Below are 20466 nucleotides of genomic sequence, written 5' to 3' on the forward strand. Positions count from 1 at the left end.
TGATTCTAGCAATGAAAAATCCCAACATTTCCAATTCCTTCATCTTTGTGAGCAATGCATGCAAGTTCCTGACTCTGCAACAGTAGAGATTGCTGCCTTTGTGCACCTCTGCCTCTCAGTTGGGCAACAGTTGGCAGGCTGGTATACACTACAAAAAAATATCTGGCCATTACTGCACTGCTATTCGTGGGATCTTGCTGTGCGCAAATTGGCTGCAGCATTTTAACTACCTTAAACAACTCTACTGCAATCTAATACCCCAAAAACCTTCCACTAGACATAACAGTGATTTCTCGGTGTGTAGCAAAGATTAAGTTGGAGATCTGATTTTTAACTGCCCCAATCTTTGTCCATTTGACCCTGTTCTAGACAGTCAACATCTAATTAAATGCTTTCCTCCAGCTGAGAGTTTTAAAATAAAATGAATCAAGGCAACAAATAAGGCTTTTAACCAGGAAACATCTGGCTTTCTTGTGGGAAATTAGAAAAAAATTCATACTTGTCCCTCATTTTGGTTCCCACACCCCCAAAAACAGGATAAGGAGCCCCTCCCCCCAACACCCCCCACCCTGGGACAGAACACCCCAACTCTCTGCCCAACCTTCTCCGGGACATGGCCCCTTTGATTCACCGCTCACACTCCGCCCCACTTCCAGAATAAGACACATTGCCCCCGACTCTCTGCCCAAAACCCCTCCAGAACAGTGGCCCCCTCACTCCATGCATCCCCACAACTCTTTTCCCACACCCACTCTGGGATAGACCCCACACGCCTCTCTCCCCACTTCAGGCCCAGATCCAACATTCTGCTGTTAGCTGTGGAGCAAACAGTTTAGTTTTACTGTCACAGAGCCAGCTCCATTCAGTTATAAGCCCAACACCTCTGAATAAGAACCTTAAGGCCCACTGGTGAGCTAATGGATCATGAATTCAGCCAATGGAATATAAAGCTAGGCAGACTCAAAGCCAACCTCAATAGTCAGAAGCTTGATAGGAAAGAGGCTAAAATACATCTCTCTAGTTTTGGAATGAACCAGTGCTACTTAAAAGTTAACAGATCGGTGAGAGAGAAATGCCCAACAGCATTAGTGTTAAAGAAATATCTGCTGCAAACCAGTAGTGGTGGAGAAATCTCTCACACACAGATCTCGGTCCTAGGCCCAAGCCCCAGATCTAGGGCCCATTCCAGACCCAGACCCCAGATGGAGAGCACCAGGGCAGACGATCAGGAACACACAACTAGCGGTGAAATTAAAGAATCGCCATTAAAATAATCCCATTTGGGATCCCCCAACCACTTCTAGGAGTTTAAATCGGGAGGGGTTGGGAGGCCCTTTGAAGAATTCTGCAATACGTTTTCTTTTCTTCCAGGTAAGATGAAGGTTCGACAGTTACTGGTTTAGTAAAATTTCAAGTTGAATTTGTCTTTGGAGTATTACATGGAAAACAGGAAACTAAAATAAGTGCAAAAATTCTATGTAGAAATAAACAGTTTCAAAAAGTTAAACTATCCCATTATTTTATCCTGTGAGTACAGAACTGATATTTATACCAATAGAATTGTACAGGTATGTGGAACATGTATATAAATAGCTGGGAAGGATAGTGTAATATACAACAACAATTTACATTTATATAGTGCCTTTAACCTAGCAAAATATCCCAAGATGCTTCACAGGCGTGTAATCAGACAATTTAAATCATTTAGTATTCAGAGGAAATGCCTTTCTGGGTTTTGAAGTAGGTTTCAACATTCACATGTATGATTTTAGTATTTTATTCCTCATTTCTCAGATTGAGCGCACGTGTTACCAGTGTTGGCTAAGATATCTCCACAATAGCTGCCTTGCAGCAATACTCATTGATCAGATAGTTGGTTGGTGAAACCTTGGGAAGACCAAATACCAATTAGAAGAACCCATTTTAACCTGTGTGACCTCACGTGCAATTCTTATACATTTCAACATCTCATGTTTGAGATTCTCATCCTCGTGTTCATAGCCTCGCTTGCTCCTTCTGTTTCTGTGATGTCCTCCAGCCCTCCAACCCTCCGGAATCTCTGCGCTCCTCTAATTCTGGCCTCTTCTCCACCCTCCACTACCTTCGTCCCATCATCAGTGGCTGTATCTTCAGCCATCTTTCCCTGAAGCTCTGGAATTCCCTTCATTAACCTCTCCATCTTCCTCCGCCACCTCCTACAAGACCCTCCTTAAAACCTACCTCTTTTCACCAAGTCAGCCCTCCTACTTCCTCCTTGGGCTCATTGTCTAATTTTGTCTGATTATGCATCCGTGAGGTGCCTCGGGATGTTCAAGGTGCTATACAAATGCAAGTCATTGTAAAGGCCGCAAATATGGAAATTGTACCCGGTGAAGGATCGTAAAGAGATATTGCAAATCCTCTCGCTATTTATGCGGGAATCCTGAATGTTTTCCCTTCCCAAAACAAAAAACAAAATTCTTCTCAGACTCAAGACAAATCCAACTTTATTCAGACTTGGCATTTATGATTTTGGGTTAATAGCAGATTAATCTAGATCGGAGGTGGTGAATGCCAAAGGGGGCAATTAATGCCACGTATTACATACCCTCTCAGAAAGAACCGGGAGAAAAAGGTGACTGGATAACACACAGCGGGTTCCAATATTCATTCTATTATCCAGCAGGAAGTGGCAGGTAAAGCTTTTATTTATTAGCTGAAAGCTGGAGAAGCAAAGTGCAAATTCACCAACAACCTGTGTTGTATCCCAGACCAATAAATTGTGAAGCCATGCCAGGTGAAACTCTGTTCCATACGACATGCTACATTTTAATGTAAATTTGCTGGATAAAGGACACCCGTAGGTGGATAAACACCATTGAGAACACGCAAAGAGGAAGAGGGTATGTAATAAATATGTATTGGATTGGTGATGCCTTTTATCAGATTAGACTCTCAGTTATTCTTTGGGTAACAAGGAGAAAGATTTTGACTGGCATCGAGAGTGAATGAATGAATCCATGGGATGGTCATTGATACGTTGATAGAACAAAGGAACAGGAGTAGGCCATTCAGCCCTTCCATCTGCAGCTTTAAAGCACTGCCATTGGCGGTTACATAGAGGTACAAGGTCTAGCACCCCCTACATCTCAGGATGGTTTCTTGCGTCAATGACCCTTTGAACTGCACCATCAGATTAGTCAGCAACACTGGGACATAGAAATGGGGTTCAGTTGTCCTGGCAGATACAAAAACTAAGTGGAAATATCTGAAAGAGCTTAATTTGGGGTGGGGGGGTGGGGGGAATAGACATAAGGAGAGTTGATAGGAAGGAAAGGACTTTAGGGGATTGCCGGGTGAGGACAGTGCACAGCAGATCTCTGCATCATTACTAACCTCATCCTGATGCGTCAAAAGAGCCGAAAGCGACATGAGGAAAAACCTTTTCAGGCATGCGGGTGGTTAGGATCTGGAATGCACTGCCTGACAATGCAGTGGAGGCTGGTTCAATCATGATTTTCAAAAGGGAACTGGATAATTATCTGAAGAGAAAAAAAAATGTGCAGGGCTACAGGGAACTGGCTGAGTTGCTCTTGCTGGAGCCAGCACGGGCACAACAGGCCGAATGGCCTCCTCCTGTGCTGTAACCATTCTTTGATTCTATGTTCAGTGGAGAGTTCAGACGCGGGGTCTACTCCACCTGCCAATCAATGGATGGACAGGAAAGTACATTGCCTGCACTCAGCACCTGTGACATTCCAACAGTGCATGATACAACAGCAATACACTGTCGCCATGTGAGCCGCATGGAAGATGGCAGGATCCCCAAAGACACATTGTACAGCGAGCTCGCCACTGGTATCAGACCCACCGGCCGTCCATGTCTCCGTTATAAAGACGTCTGCAAACGCGACATGAAATCGTGTGACATTGATCACAAGTCGTGGGAGTCAGTTGCCAGCATTCGCCAGAGCTGGCGGGCAGCCATAAAGACAGGGCTAAATTGTGGCGAGTCGAAGAGACTTAGTAGTTGGCAGGAAAAAAGACAGAGGCGCAAGGGGAGAGCCAACTGTGCAACAGCCCCAACAAACAAATTTCTCTGCAGCACCTGTGGAAGAGCCTGTCACTCCAGAATTGGCCTTTATAGCCACTCCAGGCGCTGCTTCACAAACCACTGACCACCTCCAGGCGCGTATCCATTGTCTCTCGAGATAAGGAGGCCCAAAAGAAAAAAGAAGACACTGTCTATGTAGATAATCTCCAGATAGATCCCTGGCTGTCCCACTGCAATGGAATTAGACACAATGGAGCTGAGGGACTGTGTCGGTCAGATTTATACTTAACAATCAGTGCTGGTTAAAGTCTACACTTCTCCGAAATATTCGCTGTAACAATCTGGCCACAGGAATAATAAAGTGTCTAGTAGGTGGAGTTATGCTACAGATATTACATTGTGGATTTTACATTTCACCATTGAAGAAAATCAGGTGAATGCTGCGGAGTCTAGGAGTTGATCCTGCGTTATAGACCGGAGTTTTGGAAAGTAAAAAAGGTACCTCAAAGTTACACAGAATTACATGGAGTCTACAGTCCACCTGGTCTGGGCCAGTGTTTATGTTCAAGCCTCCTCCCAACCCTCTCCATCTCACACCATCAGTGCGTCCTCCTACGGTGATTTAAGTATAATCTAATCTGTCGCAGTCTGACTTCCATTGTGTCTAACTCTAATCCACCATAGTCGGACAGCAGTCTGCAAAGCCAGTACTCCAGGACAAGTGAGAAGGAAGACAGCCTTCTCATGGGAGGTGGGGGTGGCAGTAGGAGAGGGGGGGGGGGGGGGGTGCGGGCGGGGAACAATGACTTTGGGCAGATCGGCTCTGCCTTTAACAGATATATCTGGAATGACCAAACCACTGACTTGACCAAGGCTGGGGTTGCCAACCCTCCAGGATTGCCCTGGAGTCTCCAGGAATTAAACATTTCCTGGACACTGCTGCAAGTGTCTCCAGGGGGAGAAAAACACAGCAGTTTTAAAAGAAAGGTGTTTTTCCCATTTTATTTTGAACTCTTTTGCGTACTAGTCCTGGAAATGTTGGAAAGGGGCAAAAGTGCGGCTTGACTGAGCAGAGTTGTTGGAGGTGGGATGAAACCTTCAGGAATGCGGGCAATCTGAGTTGGCAACCCGAAGAGATCTGGTAAAAAGGCTCACCAATCCTTATAGCATACAATTTCAGAGAGAACGAGAGAAAGGCAGAAAAATAAGAGAAAATGGGAAATGTTGATTTTGCCAATGGCTTACCGCAGATGCACTGGCCGACAGCACATAATTACGAGGCCTAGTCTCCTGAAAATCAGGTGTCGCCTACAAGGCGGGAAGAGATTTTACACACAAAAATAAAAAATCATGCATAAAGAACGAAATATCTGTGGACATGTTTTCAAAAGAAGGTCACTTCAAACTTGAAAAGCACAAACCAAATAAATCAGGCCTGGAGATGTGCAGCGGAACTGGACTCAATTGCTGGGACACAGGCAAGTGCGACTGTAGGAAGAATAATACCCAAAGGAGTTCGCCAACCTCATTGTGCTCAGTTTGAGAGAATGATATCGCAACCAATGCCCGAGGAATAAACCCTGAACCAGTCTGGACCAATGTTGGATTGGGGCCTGTAGGCCATCAACGCAAGTCCAAACAGATCCGATATGGAATGGAACTGTTACGTCTCTTACAGGCTCCCGAGTGGATTGTATCCCAGGTCTACTTTACAGTTTATCGTATACATCAATTTCAACTTTATCAGTCAAACCAACCAAAATTCAGTGCAGGTGCCCTGGAGGTGGGGCTCAATGGACTAATACATTGATAAGAGTTGGCTGCATTAGTTAAATCAATCGAACTGCTAGTTAAACCAGCTGCCGACACCAGGAAATATCTGGGAGCAACACACACATTTCGCCTGTAGTGAAGGGGGAGCCGTCTACATCACATGGGAGTAAAGACTTAAACCATTCCCAAACTCTTCAAAATATATATTGTATTAAAACCAAAAGGCTTTGCCACTGCAGGAAAATTGAGCAATGTAACAGCAACTGCAATTTGGGAAAAGCAGCACTGGGAAGGCAGAAGCAAAGAATTGGTCAGAACTGCAGGAGCTTTCCAATGTTGAAGGTGAGGGCTGGAGGAAATTAGGAGACAAAATATAGATCTGCAGGTAACAGCACTGTGGGTGTACCTACCCCACATGGACTGCAGTGGTTCAAGAAGGCGGCTCACCACCACCTTCTCAAGGGCAAATAGGGATGGGCAACAAATGCTGGCCTTGCCAGCGATGCCCACATCCCATGTAACAGTTTAAAAAAAGCCATGCGAAAGTCTCTGAGAATTCAAATCCCGAGCCCCGATTGTCTCGAGCTTCTCGCTCAGTCAGTTTCATGATACCCGAGGGAGGGACAGAACTCTCGCTCATTAAGGAAGCTGCTGCTCACAGGCTTGATGCCCTCACAGGCTGCATCACAATGCCCAGAGGGGGTGGGGGCGGAAAGGAAAGAAACAGGTAACAAAAGCAAAATACTGGGAATGCTGGAAATCTGAAATAAAACTCCCAGCAGTTCAGGAAGCCTCTGTGTGGAGGGAGGAAGAGAGTTAACATTTCAGATCGATGACCTTTCGAAAGGTGCTGCCTGATCTACTGAGTGTTTCCAGAATGTTCTGTGTTTATTTAAAAGGAAGGGGCAATCCATTCTACCAATTCCCCATGTAAAGCTTGAAAGGAGGATCATAGATGGGTAAATAGGCAATTAAATGTTTCACCCAGATGGAGGGCGTAGGAATGTTTCCAACAATTCAACATGTGATTAAATACTCTTTCTAACCAGGAAGGTTATTCTGTAAATTTTGCAATGACAAAGTTTCTTCCTGCAACTGCTGGTGTTGAACAAAAACAGACTTTGTTCCCCAATAATAGCTGGGAAACACATTATGGCCTGTTATAGAAAACAGTCAATAAATATAATCAGGCCTAGTTCTAATTTCTACTCCTCATCTGCAGGCACTGACACCTCCAGTCAGTTTCTCTCATTGTCTGTGCCAATTAAATAAATACTTCAATAATTGGATAACTCATTGAAGGGGAAAGAAGAGAGAAAGTAGGTCTAATGGGATAGCTCAGGCACGATGGGCCAAATGGTCTCCTTGCGTGCTACAAGATTCTCGGCATCCTTAGGTTAACCTGTACAGGGAAGTTGCTCTTTCTCAGGCCATGAAGCAAATATTAAAAAGCCCAGGTTGTCCACCAAATAAAAGCATCTCAATGCTTTCCCCCCCTCCCTCTACCCCCATATTGCCCACCAGCCCTGTAAGCAGGGAGGCAGAAGACAACACTGATCGCAGGCACAAACGACCTCCACACTCGAAGATGCAGAAAAAGGGATGAAACCACTAATTCTAAATTAGAATCAGCGACAAAGAGGTCTAAGAGTTAAAGATCAAATGAGTCCCAGTTCTCAGCACATCTCCAACTATCGCACTAAACTCAACAGCTAGCCCATCCCCACGCAATGTTACCGACACAGCAAACAGCACAGATACACACAGGGTGGGATGGTTAACTTGTTCATTAACAAAAACACAGCTGGTGTTCTCTTGCGTTGAAGTGGCTGGTCTTGCAGAGATCCCATTGGTGCAACTGTGCAGACTGGCTTCAGAACATCAGGTAGTGAAATTTTTTTCAAAATATATGTAAATATAAAAATCCTTCTAGAATGTTATGGAAAACCAGATCAGAGGAAGTAGCAGTTCAACCAACAAGTACTCACTTCTCCCTCAAACTGCGCAGAACACAACAGAAAAAGAACATTAGTCAGTAAGAACCAGTGAACGATATACTCGCGACACGGAGTTAAAGGCAAATGTTATTCAGTAATGAAGGCAGAATAAAGAAAGAGAGATATTCATGCAAGTACATTAACTCTCCGAGTTTGAACAACCCAGCAACGAAAAGATGCAGTCTCTGGTTGAAGGTCTAGGCTTGCGGCCGTATTTTCAAGCGTGCTCCTGTTGCCATGACACTCGGGAGAGTTAATGGATCTTAACGATGGGTTGAAAAGGGAGTTACGTACTGCTGCCTTTGCCTCGGCCGCCTTCGCTTTCTTTAATCGAGCCTTGCAGGCGTCCAGGTCTAATCGCCTGTTCTCCAGAAGTCTTCTCTCCTTCTATATATCAAAAACAAAAACAGAAAAAGGCAACCTCCTATCACACCCATGTGACTCTAGCATTTCCCATCCTGGTTGTTCTCCAGATGGATTGCCTAGTGACAGCTTCAAGTCATCCATCTCATTTCCACTAGTTCACCTTGTTGCCCCATGGGCTCCCAGTTAAAAGAACTTGCATTTATACAGCACCTTTCACGGCCTCTGGATGTCCCAAAGGAGGTTACAGCCAATGAAGTACTGCCTCAGTAGTGTAGCCACTGTAAGGATATGCAGTGGCCAAATTTAAGTACTCAAGAACCCACAAATATAATGTGATAATGACCAGATAATCTGGTTTTAATGATGTTGGTTGAGGGATAAATGTTGGCCAGGACACCAGAGAGAACTCCCCTGCTCCTCTTCAAAATAACGACCATGGAATCTCTAACGTCCACCCGAGGGGGCAGATGTGGTTTCAGGTCTTATCCGAAAGACGGCGCCTCTGACAGTGCAGCACTCCCTCAGCAACCACTCTGGGAATGTCAGCCTGGATTATGTGCTCAAGTCTCTGGAGTGGGACTTGAAATCAAAAGCTGCTGATGCAGGAAGCAAAGTGCGACCCACTGAGGCACGACTGACGCCTAGAGTTAGGCTCGGGAGGAACTGTGCCACAAGGCCCAGAGAGAAAAGGACAGGATTGCATTAGAATCATCTTTTTCTCGATTCCCAAGGAGACCAGGAATCTATTCATAATCAATTTGATCGCTCCACCCCTGGTGACCGTGACTTCAGCTGCCTGGGCCGTAAGCTCTGGAATTCCCTTCCTAAACCTCTCCACCTCTCTCTCTCCTCCTTTAAGTGGCTCCTTAAAACCTTCCTCTTTGACCTAACCTTTGATCACCTCTCCTAATATCTTATCATGCTACATGGTGTCAAATTGCATTTGATAATACTCCTGTGATGCACCTCGGGACATTTTACTGTATAAAGGTGCCATATAAATGCAAGTTGTTATAAATCTTTAAATATTTATCTTGGGCTGGTTAGATCAGGGCGTGAGCTTCACGAACAAGACAATTCAAAACAAATAGTCTTTAAAAGCTGAGTCGGAAGATCACAGGAGCAAAAAGGAGGCCATTCAGCCCCTCCAACCTGTTCTACTATTCAATTAGATCATGGTTGTATCTCAACGCCATTTATCCCTTTTTTCCGTATCCCTTAAAAATGATCAATCTCAGTCTTGAAAGTTTCATCTGACTCAGCATCTCCAGCCTTTTGGTATAAAGACAGTTCCAGATTATCACTGTCCTAAAGGAAAAGAACACGTCTTGATTTCACTGCTGAATGGCCTATCTTGTTCTGGAGTCTCCCACCAGAGGAAACAGTTTCTCTTCACAGTTGATGCTCGCATTGAATGTTGTAACATTTACTGGTGAAGCTACACCCAGCTTATCGCTCATTTCACTGCCAAAGATACCATGGCTCTGATTTTAAAGTGGAGGACAGGGCAACATTCCCGTCAGTCAGGTAAGTGGTGACGGGAGGGGGCGGGGGGTGATGGCGCTCTCAGGAATATGGGTCAAGGCTTCCTCGTCAGGCCCAGCGGAGGAGCCCCTGCTCCTCCTGACACACAAGGAAACCCCAAAATAAGATGCGATAACTTACCCAGCTGGGCCTCTTACAGCTCACGATTGCCACTCTTGGTCGTTTTGGTTTGGAGGTGGGGGGAAGCCATGACTGCTACCACCGACCCCCTGCCCACCACCTCCGCCAACTGCCCACCACCTCCTGCGCCTCCCCATGCTAAAATCACAGATCAGGTCCCAATTTCATTGCCTTGTCCTGATCTGGATATTTAAAGAGACCCCAATGTCTTGCTCTGATTGGCCCACTGAGCTGCCCAAGAGAGCAGGTTAATATCGGAGACAGTGGAAAGGTAGTGGGATCGGGGAGGGGGCAGGAGGAAGTGGTAAGTGCCTGATTTTAACTACCCCGCCTAGTTTCCCCACCAGGAGTCCATTTACTGTCAACTTGCAGGATGTTTCCTCAAGGAAACTTGCAGGGACAGAGTGGGGGGAATGGGACTGAATGGATTGCTCTACAGAGAACCGGCATGGACTCGATGGGCTGAATGGCCTCCTTCTGAGCTGTTATGACTGTGAAACAAATGGAATTTATAAGGAATTGTTGAAAATGGCAAAGGCAGGTTTTTGAGGGATCGCCAAATGATTAAAATCAGTTTCAAAATACAAAAGATACAGAAATATTTATTCAACATTGGGGGCTCCATACCTTGGAGTCAAGGTGGGTTCTCCCCTCATTGATGGGGAAGGAAGTGTGGGGACGGTGGATGGGGGTTGGAAAAGAAGACGGACAAGGTGAGCCTTTTGATCCGCTCCTTAAACCGGTTTGGAAGGGGCAGGGAAGATCCTGCCTGATGTCAGCTACGGTGTGGGAACGTGGACAGAACATTTGCCCAAAACTCACTGAGATGGTCTTCCAATCCCCTTCCAGGAAGTTACGGAGAGGAGTCAGGAAGTTGATCATGGAGGACTGGATGAAGTCGCGATCAGCAGCTCCCAGGCGTCTCTGTGCCTCACCGACCTTGATCAAAGTGCTTCCTGAGGGCCACAACAATTGGACAGTGTTATATGTGCAAAACCCATCAAATCAGCATCAATTGGACACAGAACAGGAGCAGTTGAACTTTGAGAACAGTACAATATACTGGGAATGACAAGGGGAAAGGCGAGGGGAGACCGGGAGGAGAAGTTTGCGGGGGTGGGGGGGAGGGGGAGTAAGAAGAAATTTAATTCAGCTTCATAAAGTGTTTGACCTTCAATATTGCACTTTTTCAATGCTCCGGTTGTGCTTCTGAAAGACTGAACAGGCTGGGGCTCTTTCTATAAAAACGGGAAGGTTGAAAGGACACCTGATGGAGGTCTCTAAAATTATGAAAGGGTTTGATAGAATAGATGTAGAAAAAACTGGTTCCACATGTGAGGGCAGAACTAAACTAGGAGCCATCAATATAAGATAGTCACTAATAAATCCAACAGGGAATTCAGGAGAAAACGTCAGGAGGGAGAAAGGAACAGAAAGTTATGCAGATAGGGCAAGATGAAGAGGGGGTGGGAGAAGGCTCGTGTGGAGTACAAACACCAGCATGGAGCAGTTGGGCCGAATGGCCTGTTTCTGTGCTGTAAATACTATGTAATTCTCCTCTGTTCATGGTTCCGAACTTTCTGCACCTGGCATCAAGATGGCCTCCTGCTGTTCCCCAATTTCAGACACCGATGTACTTAATTTTGCAGCTGGTTGGAGGCATATTCCTTCTAGACCATTGGACTGAATGAATTTTATTGGATGCGATTAAGTGATCCCCACAGACAAAATCTCCACCAATCTCATTCCCATTGCAGGCAAACCTTAGAATCACAGAAAGTTTAAGGCACAGAAAGAGGCCACTTGGCCCATCGTGTCTGTGCCGGCCACAAAACGATCCACCTATTCTAATCCCACCTTCCAGCATTTGGTCTGTAGCCCTGCAGCTTACAGCACTTGAGGTGCACATCCAGACTCCTTTTGAATGAGTTGAGGGTCTCTGCCTCAACTACCCTTTCAGGAAGTGAGTTCCAGACTCCCACCACCCTCTGGGTGAAAACGTTTTTCCTCATCTCCCCTCTAATTTTTCTACCAATTGCTTTAATCTATGCCCCCTCGTCACTAACCTCTCTGCTAAGGTGAATAGACCCTTCACCTCCACTCCATCCAGGCCCCTCAATATTTTGTACATTTCAATCAGATCTCCCCTCAGTCTTCTCTGTTCCAAGGAGAACATCCTTTTTTCGATTGGTTTTTCAGTAGATTTATTGGGAATCTAGAATAGTGGGAATGGAGGTAAAGGCAGTTGTATGTTCCTCCTGCAGAATGTGGGAGGTAGGGGTCGCCAAGAGTGTCCCTGCTGACTGCATCTGCGGGAAGTGCACCCAACTCCAGCTCCTCGCAGACCGCGTTAGGGAACTGGAGCTGGAGCTGGATGAACTTCGGATCATTCGGGAGGCGGAGGGGATTATTGACAGGAGTTATAGGGAGGCAGTCACACCTCAGGTAAAAGAAGTAGGTAGATGGGTTACCGTCAGGGGAAGGAAAGGGAACCAGCAGGCAGTGCAGGGATCCCCTGTGGCCGTTTCCCTCAACAACAGGTATACCGTTTTGGATACTGTTGGGGGGGACGACTTACCAGGGGTAAGCAATGGGGTGCAGGTCTCTGGCACAGAGTCTGTCCCTGTTGCTCAGAAGGGAAAAGGGAAGAGGAGCAGAGCATTAGTCATTGGGGACTCCATAGTTAGGGGAACAGATAGGAGGTTCTGTGGGAACGAGAGAGACTCACGGTTGGTGTGTTGCCTCCCAGGTGCCAGGGTACGTGATGTCTCCGATCGTGTTTTTGGGATCCTTAAGGGGGAGGGGGAGCACCCCCAAGTCGTGGTCCACATAGGCACCAACGACATAGGTAGGAAGAGAGATGGGGATTTAAGGCAGAAATTCAGGGAGCTAGGGTGGAAGCTTAGAGCGAGAACAACCAGAGTTGTTATCTCTGGGTTGTTGCCTGTGCCACGTGCTAGCGAAGAGAGGAATAGGGAGAGAGAGGAGTTGAACACGTGGCTGCAGGGATGGTGTAGGAGGGAGGGTTTTGGTTTCCTGGATAATTGGGGCTCTTTCTGGGGTAGGTGGGACCTCTACAAACAGGATGGTCTTCACCTGAACCAGAGGGGTACCAATATCCTGGGGGGGAGATTTGTTAGTGCTCTTCGGGGGGGGTTTAAACTAAATCAGCAGGGGAATGGGAACCTAAATTGCAGTGCCAGTGTACAGGCTGTTGAGAGTAGTGAGGTAGGGGATAAGGTTACAGGGACGCAAGAGGGCACTGGCAAGCAAGAACTTGGTTTAAAGTGTGTCTACTTCAACGCCAGGAGCATCCGGAATAAGGTGGGTGAGCTTGCAGCATGGGTTGGTACCTGGGATCCTGATGTTGTGGCCATTTCGGAGACATGGGTAGAGCAGGGGCAGGAATGGATGTTGCAGGTTCCGGGATTTAGATGTTTCAGAAAGAACAGAGAAGAGGGTAAAAGAGGGGGGGGTGTGGCATTGTTAATCAAGGAAAGTATTACAGCGGCAGAAAGGACGTTTGAGGACTCGTCTACTGAGGTAGTATGGGCCGAGGTTAGAAACAGGAGAGGAGAGGTCACCCTGTTGGGAGTTTTCTATAGACCTCCGAATAGTTCCAGAGATGTAGAGGAAAGGATAGCGAAGATGATTCTCGACAGGAGCGAGAGTAACAGGGTAGTGGTTATGGGGGACTTTAACTTTCCAAATATTGACTGGAAATACTATAGTTCGAGTACTTTAGATGGGTCTGTTTTTGTCCAGTGTGTGCAGGAGGGTTTTCTGACACAGTATGTGGACAGGCCAACCAGGGGCGATGCCACATTGGATTTGGTACTGGGTAATGAACCCGGCCAGGTGTTCGATTTAGATGTAGGTGAGCACTTTGGCGATAGTGATCACAATTCGGTTAGGTTTACCTTAGCGATGGGCAGGGACAGGTATATACCGCAGGGCAAGAATTATAGCTGGGGGAAAGGAAATTATGACGCGATTAGGCAAGATTTAGGATGTGTAGGATGGGGAAGGAAACTGCAGGGGATGGGCACAAACGAAATGTGGAGCTTATTCAAGGAGCAGCTAATGCGTGTCCTTGATAAGTATGTACCTGTCAGGCAGGGAGGAAGTTGTCGAGCAAGGGAGCCGTGGTTTACTCAAGAAGTTGAAGCGCTTGTCAAGAGGAAGAGGGCGGCTTATGTTAGGATGAGACGTGAAGGCTCAGTTAGGGCGCTTGGGAGTTACAAGCTAGCCAGGAAGGATCTAAAGGGAGGGCTAAGAAGAGCAAGGAGAGGACACGAGAAGTCATTGGCGGATAGGATCAAAGAAAACCCTAAGGCTTTCTATAGGTATATCAGGAATAAACGAATGATAAGAGTTAGAACAGGGCCAATCAAGGATAGTAGTGGGAAGTTGTGTGCGGAATCAGAGGAGATAGGGGAAGCGTTAAATGAATATTTTTCGTCAGTATTTACAGTAGAGAAAGAAAATGTTGCCGAGGAGATTACTGAGATACAGCCTACTAGGCTAGATGGGATTGAGATTCACAAGGAGGAGGTGTTAGCAATTTTGGAAAGAGTGAAAATAGATAAGTCCCCTGGGCCAGATGGGATTTATCCTAGGATTCTCTGGGAAGCCAGGGAGGAGATTGCAGAGCCGTTGTTGTTGATCTTTAAGTCGTCATTGTCGACAGGAGTAGTGCCGGAGGACTGGAGGATAGCAAATGTTGTCCCCTTGTTCAAGAAGGGGAGTAGAGACAGCCCTGGTAATTATAGACCTGTGAGCCTTACTTCGGTTGTGGGTAAAATGTTGGAAAAGGTTATAAGAGACAGGATTTATAATCATCTTGAAAAGAATAAGTTCATTTGCGATAGTCAGCACGGTTTTGTGAAAGGTAGGTCGTGCCTCACAAACCTTATTGAGTTTTTCGAGAAGGTGACCAAACAGGTGGATGAGGGTAAAGCCGTGGATGTGGTGTATATGGATTTCAGTAAGGCGTTTGATAAGGTTCCCCACGGTAGGCTATTGCAGAAAATACGCAAGTATGGGGTTGAAGGTGATTTAGAGCTTTGGATCAGAAATTGGCTAGCTGAAAGAAGACAGAGGGTGGTGGTTGATGGCAAATGTTCATCCTGGAGTTTAGTTACTAGTGGTGTACCGCAAGGTTCTGTTTTGGGGCCACTGCTGTTTGTCATTTTTATAAACGACCTGGATGAGGGTGTAGAAGGGTGGGTTAGTAAATTTGCGGATGACACGAAGGTCGGTGGAGTTGTGGATAGTGTCGAAGGGTGTTGTAGGGTACAGAGGGACATAGATAGGCTGCAGAGCTGGGCTGAGAGATGGCAAATGGAGTTTAATGCGGAGAAGTGTGAGGTGATTCACTTTGGAAGGAGTAACAGCAATGCAGAGTACTGGGCTAATGGGAAGATTCTTGGTAGTGTAGATGAGCAGAGAGATCTTGGTATCCAGGTACATAAATCCCTGAAAGTTGCTACCCAGGTTAATAGGGCTGTTAAGAAGGCATATGGTGTGTTAGCCTTTATTAGTAGGGGGATCGAGTTTCAGAGCCACGGGGTCATGATGCAGCTGTACAAAACTCTGGTGAGGCCGCACCTGGAGTATTGCGTGCAGTTCTGGTCACCGCATTATAGGAAGGATGTCGAAGCTTTGGAAAGGGTGCAGAGGAGATTTACTAGGATGTTGCCTGGTATGGAAGGAAGGTCTTACGAGGAAAGGCTGAGGGACTTGGGGTTGTTTTCGTTAGAGAGAAGGAGGAGGAGAGGTGACTTAATAGAGACATACAAGATAATCAGAGGGTTAGATAGGGTGGATAGTGAGAGTCTTTTTCCTCGGATGAGGATGGCAAACACGAGGGGACATAGCTTTAAGTTGAGGGGTGAAAGATATAGGACAGATGTCAGAGGTAGTTTCTTTACGCAGAGAGTAGTAGGGGCGTGGAACGCCCTGCCTGCAACAGTAGTAGACTCGCCAACTTTAAGGGCATTTAAGTGGTCATTGGATAGACATATGGATGTAAATGGAATAGTGTAGGTCAGATGATCGGCGCAACATCGAGGGCCGAAGGGCCTGTACTGCGCTGTAATATTCTAATTCTAATCTAATTCCCAGCCTATCCAATCTTTCCTCATAGTTGCATTTTTCCAGTCCTGGCAACATCCTTGTAAATCTCCTCTCTAGTACAATTACATCCTTTCTGTAATGAGCTGACCAGAACTGCACACAGTACTCAAGTTGTGGCCTAAACAATGAGTTATTCAGTTCCAGTATAACCTCCCTGCTCTTATATTCTATACCGTGGCTAATAAAGGAAAGGATTCCATATGCCTTCTTAACCACCTTATCGACCTGTCCTGCTACCTTCAGGGATCTGTGGACATTCAACTCCAAGGTCCCTCACTTCCTCTACACCTCAGTATTTTCCCCATTAATCGTGCATTCCTTTGCCTTGTTTAACTTCCCCAAATGCATCACCTCACACTTCTCCAAGTTGAATTCCATTTGCCACTTTTCTGCCCATCTGACCAGACCATTAATATCTTCCTGCAGCCTACAGCTATCCTCCTCGCTATCTAGCACAAGGTCAATCTTTGTGCCTTCCGCAAACTTCTTGATCACGCCCCCTACATTTACATCCAAATCGATAATATATACTACAAAAAGCAGAGGACCCAGTAGTGAGCCCTGCGGAACGCCACTGGAAACAGCCCTCCAGTCCCAAAAACACCCATCAGCAATTACCCTTTGTTTTCTGCCACTGAGCCAATTTTGTATCCACCTTGCTGCATTTCCCTGGATCCCATAGGATTTTACTTTTTTTAACCAGTCTGCCATGTGGGACCTTGTCAAAAGCCTTGCTAAAATCCATGTAGACCAAATCAACTGCAGTACCCTCAACTTCCTTGTTACTTCTTCTAAATATTTGATCAAGTTGGTCAAACAAGATTTTCCCTGAACAAATCCATGCTGACTACCCTTGATTAACCTGTGCTTTTCAAAGTGACAGTTTATCCTATCTCTCAGAATAGATTCCAATAATTTGCCCACTACTGAGGTTAAACTGACTGGCCTGTAATTACTCGATCTATCCTTCGCTCCCTTTTTAAACAGAGGTACAACATTAGCAGTTCTCCAATCCTCCGGCACCACACCTGTATCCAGTGAAGACGTAAAAATGATGGTCAGACCTTCTGCTATTTCCTCTCTTGCTTCTTTTAACAGTCTAGGACACATTTAATCTGGCCCTGGTGATTTATCAACTTTCACGGATGATAATCCCAATAATACTTCCTTTCCCCCAATGTTTATCACATTCAATACTTCACACCCTTCTTAATGACAATATCTGCCTCGTCCTCCTCTTTTGTGAAGACAGATGCAAAGTATTCATTAAGAACCATACCAATATCTTCAGCCCCTACACATATCTTTTTGGTCTTTTATGGGCCCTACTCTCTCCGTAGTTATCCTCTTACTCTTATTGTATTGATAAAACATCTTTGGGTTCACCTTGATTTTGCTTGCCAATATTCCTTCCTGCCCTCTCTTTGCTTTCCTAATTTCCTTTTTGATCTCACACCTCCACTTTCTATACTCCTCTCAGCTTTCTGTAATATTGAGTTCTGAGTGTTGGACATAAGCTTTCCTTTTCTGCCTTATCTTACCCTGTAGGCTCCTTGACATCCATGGGGCTCTAGATTTGGCCATCTCATCCTTTTTCTTTGTGGGAACATATTTACTCTGAACCCCTGGAATCTCCCCTTTGAATGTCTCCCACTGACACTGATTTACCTTCAAGTAACTGTTTCCAGTCCACGTTCGCTAAATCACTCCTCAGTTTAGTAAACTTGGCCTTGCCCCAATTGATAACTCTAACTCCTATCCCTGTCCTTTTCCAAAATTATGTTAAAACTGACTGAATTATGATCACTATCACCAAAATGCTCTCCCACTGCCACCCCTTCCACCTACTCAGCTTCATTTCCTAAAACTAAGTCTAAAACTGCGCCCTCTCTTGTTGGAATAATCGCAAAATACTGCAGATGCTGGAAATCTGAAATAAAAACAAGAAATGCTGGAAATACTCAGCAGATCTGGCAGCATCTGTGGAGAGAGAAGCAGAGGTAATGTTTCAGGTCAGTGACCTTTCTTCAGAACTGGCAGATATTAGAAATGTAAAAGGTTATAAGCAAGTAAAGCGGGGGTGGGGCAACAGATAACAAAGGAGAAGTAGATAGGACAAGGTCACAGAATAGCTGACCAGAAGGTCATGGAGCAAAGGCAAACAATATGTTAATGATGTGTTGAAAGACAAAGTATTAGTACAGATAGGGTGTTAACGGACTGAAAATTGAACAGCAGCAAGTACAAACATGAAAAAACAGTGAGTAAGCAAACTGAACAAACTAAGATGAAATAAAATAAACACAAAAAAATAAAAAAAAAGGAAAAAGAAAAACTAAAAATAAAAATCAAATTAAAATGGGGGGCCCGTCATGCTCTGAAATTATTGAACTCAATGTTCAGGCCGGCAGGCTGTAGTGTGCCAAATCGGTAGATGAGATGCTGTTCCTCGAACTTGCGTTGATGTTCACTGGAACACTGCAGCAATCCCAGGACAGAGATGTGAGCATGAGAGCAGGGGGGAGTGTTGAAATGGCAAGCAACCGGAAGCTCAGGGTCCGGCTTGCGGACTGAATGGAGGTGTTCCGCAAAGCGGTCACCCAGTCTGCGTTTGGTCTCCCCAATGTAGAGGAGACCACATTGTGAGCAGCGAATACAGTATACTACATTGAAAGAAGTACAAGTAAATCGCTGCTTCACCTGAAAGGAGTGTTTGGGGCCTGGAATAGTGAGGAGAGAGGAGGTAAATGGGCAGGTATTACACCTCTTTTTTTGTTCCTTTTTTTGAGCTCAAACCATATGGCCTCATTTGATGAACCTTCCAACATATCATCCCTCCTCACAGCTGTAATAGTTTCCTTGGCCAAAATTGCCACTCTTCCTCTCTTGTTGGACTTGGCCAAAAAAGTTCTCCTGAATGCACCTCAAGAATTCTGCTCCCTCAATTCCTTTCACACTAAAACTATCCCAGTTAATATTGGGTAGTTAAAATCCCCTACTATTACTGCCCTATTGTTCTTGCACTTCTCAGAGATTTGCCGACATATCTGCTCTTCTATCTCCTTCTGACTGTTGGGGTGGGGGGGGGGTCTATAGTACACTCCCAGCAGTGTGATTGCCCCTTTTTTGTCCCTTAGCTCAATCCATACGGCCTCATTTGATGAACATTCCAACATTTCATCCCTCCTCACAGCTGTTATAGTTTCCTTGACCAAAATTTCCACTCCCTCTCCTTTCTTATCCCCCTCCCTATCGCGTCTGAAAACCCTGTAACCAGGAACGTTGAGCTGCCATTCCTGTCCCTCCTTAAGCCATGTTTCTGTAATAAATATCATTCTGCCACACATAACCTTCTGTTATTCTGCTAGCTCCACCTCTTCCATCTTCCTCCATCAACACCTACATGTGTGGAATTCCTACCTGGAACTCCCTCCCTTTTTAAAAAATTCTTTCATGGGATGTGGGCGTCGCTGGCCAGGCCAGCATTTACTGCCCATCCCTCATTGCCCTCGAGAAGGTGGTGGTGAGCTGCCTCTTGAACCGCTGCAGTCCATGTGGGGTAGGTACACCCACAGTGCTGTTAGGAAGGGAGTTCCAGGATTTTGACCCAGCAACAGTGAAGGAACGGCAATGTAGTTCCAAGTCAGGATGGTGTGTGGCTTAGAGGGGAACTTGCAGGTGGTGGTGTTCCCATGCATCTGTTGCCCTTGTCCTTCTAGTTGGTAGAGGTCACAGGTTTGGAAGGTGCTGTCGAAGTTGCTTGGTGAGTTGCTGCAGTGCATCTTGTAGATGGTACACACTGCTGCCACTGTGCGTGGGTGGTGGAGGGAGTGAATATTTGTGGATGGGGTGCCAATCAAGTGGGCTGCTTTGTCCTAGATGGTGTTGAGCTTCGAGTGTTGTTGGAGCTGCACCCATCCAGGCAAGTGGAGAGTATTCCATCACACTCCTGACATGTGCCTTGTAGATGGTGGACAGGCTTTGGGGAGTCAGGAGGTGAGTTACTCACTACAGAATTCCCAGTCTCTGACCTGCTCTTGTAGCCACAGTATTTAGGTGGCTGGTCCAGTTCCGTTTCTGGTCAATGGTGACCCCCAGGTTGTTGATAATGGGGGATTCAGCGATGGTAATGCCTTTGAATGTCAAGGGGAGATGGTTAGATTCTCTCTTGTTGGAGATGGCCATTGCCCGGCACTTGTGTGGCACGAATGTAACTTTCCATTTATCAGCCAAGTCTGAATGTTGTCCAGGTCTTGCTGCATTTCTACACGGACTGCTTCAGTATCTGAGGAGTCACGAATGGTGCTGAACATTGTGCAATCATCAGCAAACATCCCCACTTCTGACCTTATGATTGAAGGAAGGTCATTGATGAAGCAGCTGAAGATGGTTGGGCCTAGGACACTACCCTGAGGAACTCCTGCAGTGATGCCCTGGAGCTCGGATGATTGACCTCCAACAATCACATCCATCTTCCTTTGTGCTAGGTATGAC

The 20466-nt window shown here is 45.9% G+C and overlaps 1 protein-coding gene across 4 annotated transcripts in view; it reads right to left on the reverse strand.

Annotated features, from left to right (window-relative positions):
• Positions 1 to 20466, reverse strand: part of LOC137347604 (endophilin-B2-like) — a 102060-nt gene that overhangs the window by 17317 nt on the left and 64277 nt on the right. For 2 of the 4 annotated variants that reach the window (XM_068012157.1, XM_068012155.1), the window contains exons 4-6: positions 10657 to 10790; positions 8098 to 8190; positions 5279 to 5341 (exon numbers count right to left, since the gene is read on the reverse strand). In XM_068012157.1, the coding sequence (XP_067868258.1) occupies positions 5279 to 5341; positions 8098 to 8190; positions 10657 to 10790 (290 nt within the window). The remainder of the gene's footprint in view (positions 1 to 5278; positions 5342 to 8097; positions 8191 to 10656; positions 10791 to 20466) is intronic. The other 2 variants (XM_068012159.1, XM_068012158.1) reach the window with 1 other exon arrangement.

Source organism: Heterodontus francisci, chromosome 32 (genome assembly GCF_036365525.1).
Source record: "Heterodontus francisci isolate sHetFra1 chromosome 32, sHetFra1.hap1, whole genome shotgun sequence".
Taxonomy (NCBI): domain Eukaryota; kingdom Metazoa; phylum Chordata; class Chondrichthyes; order Heterodontiformes; family Heterodontidae; genus Heterodontus; species Heterodontus francisci.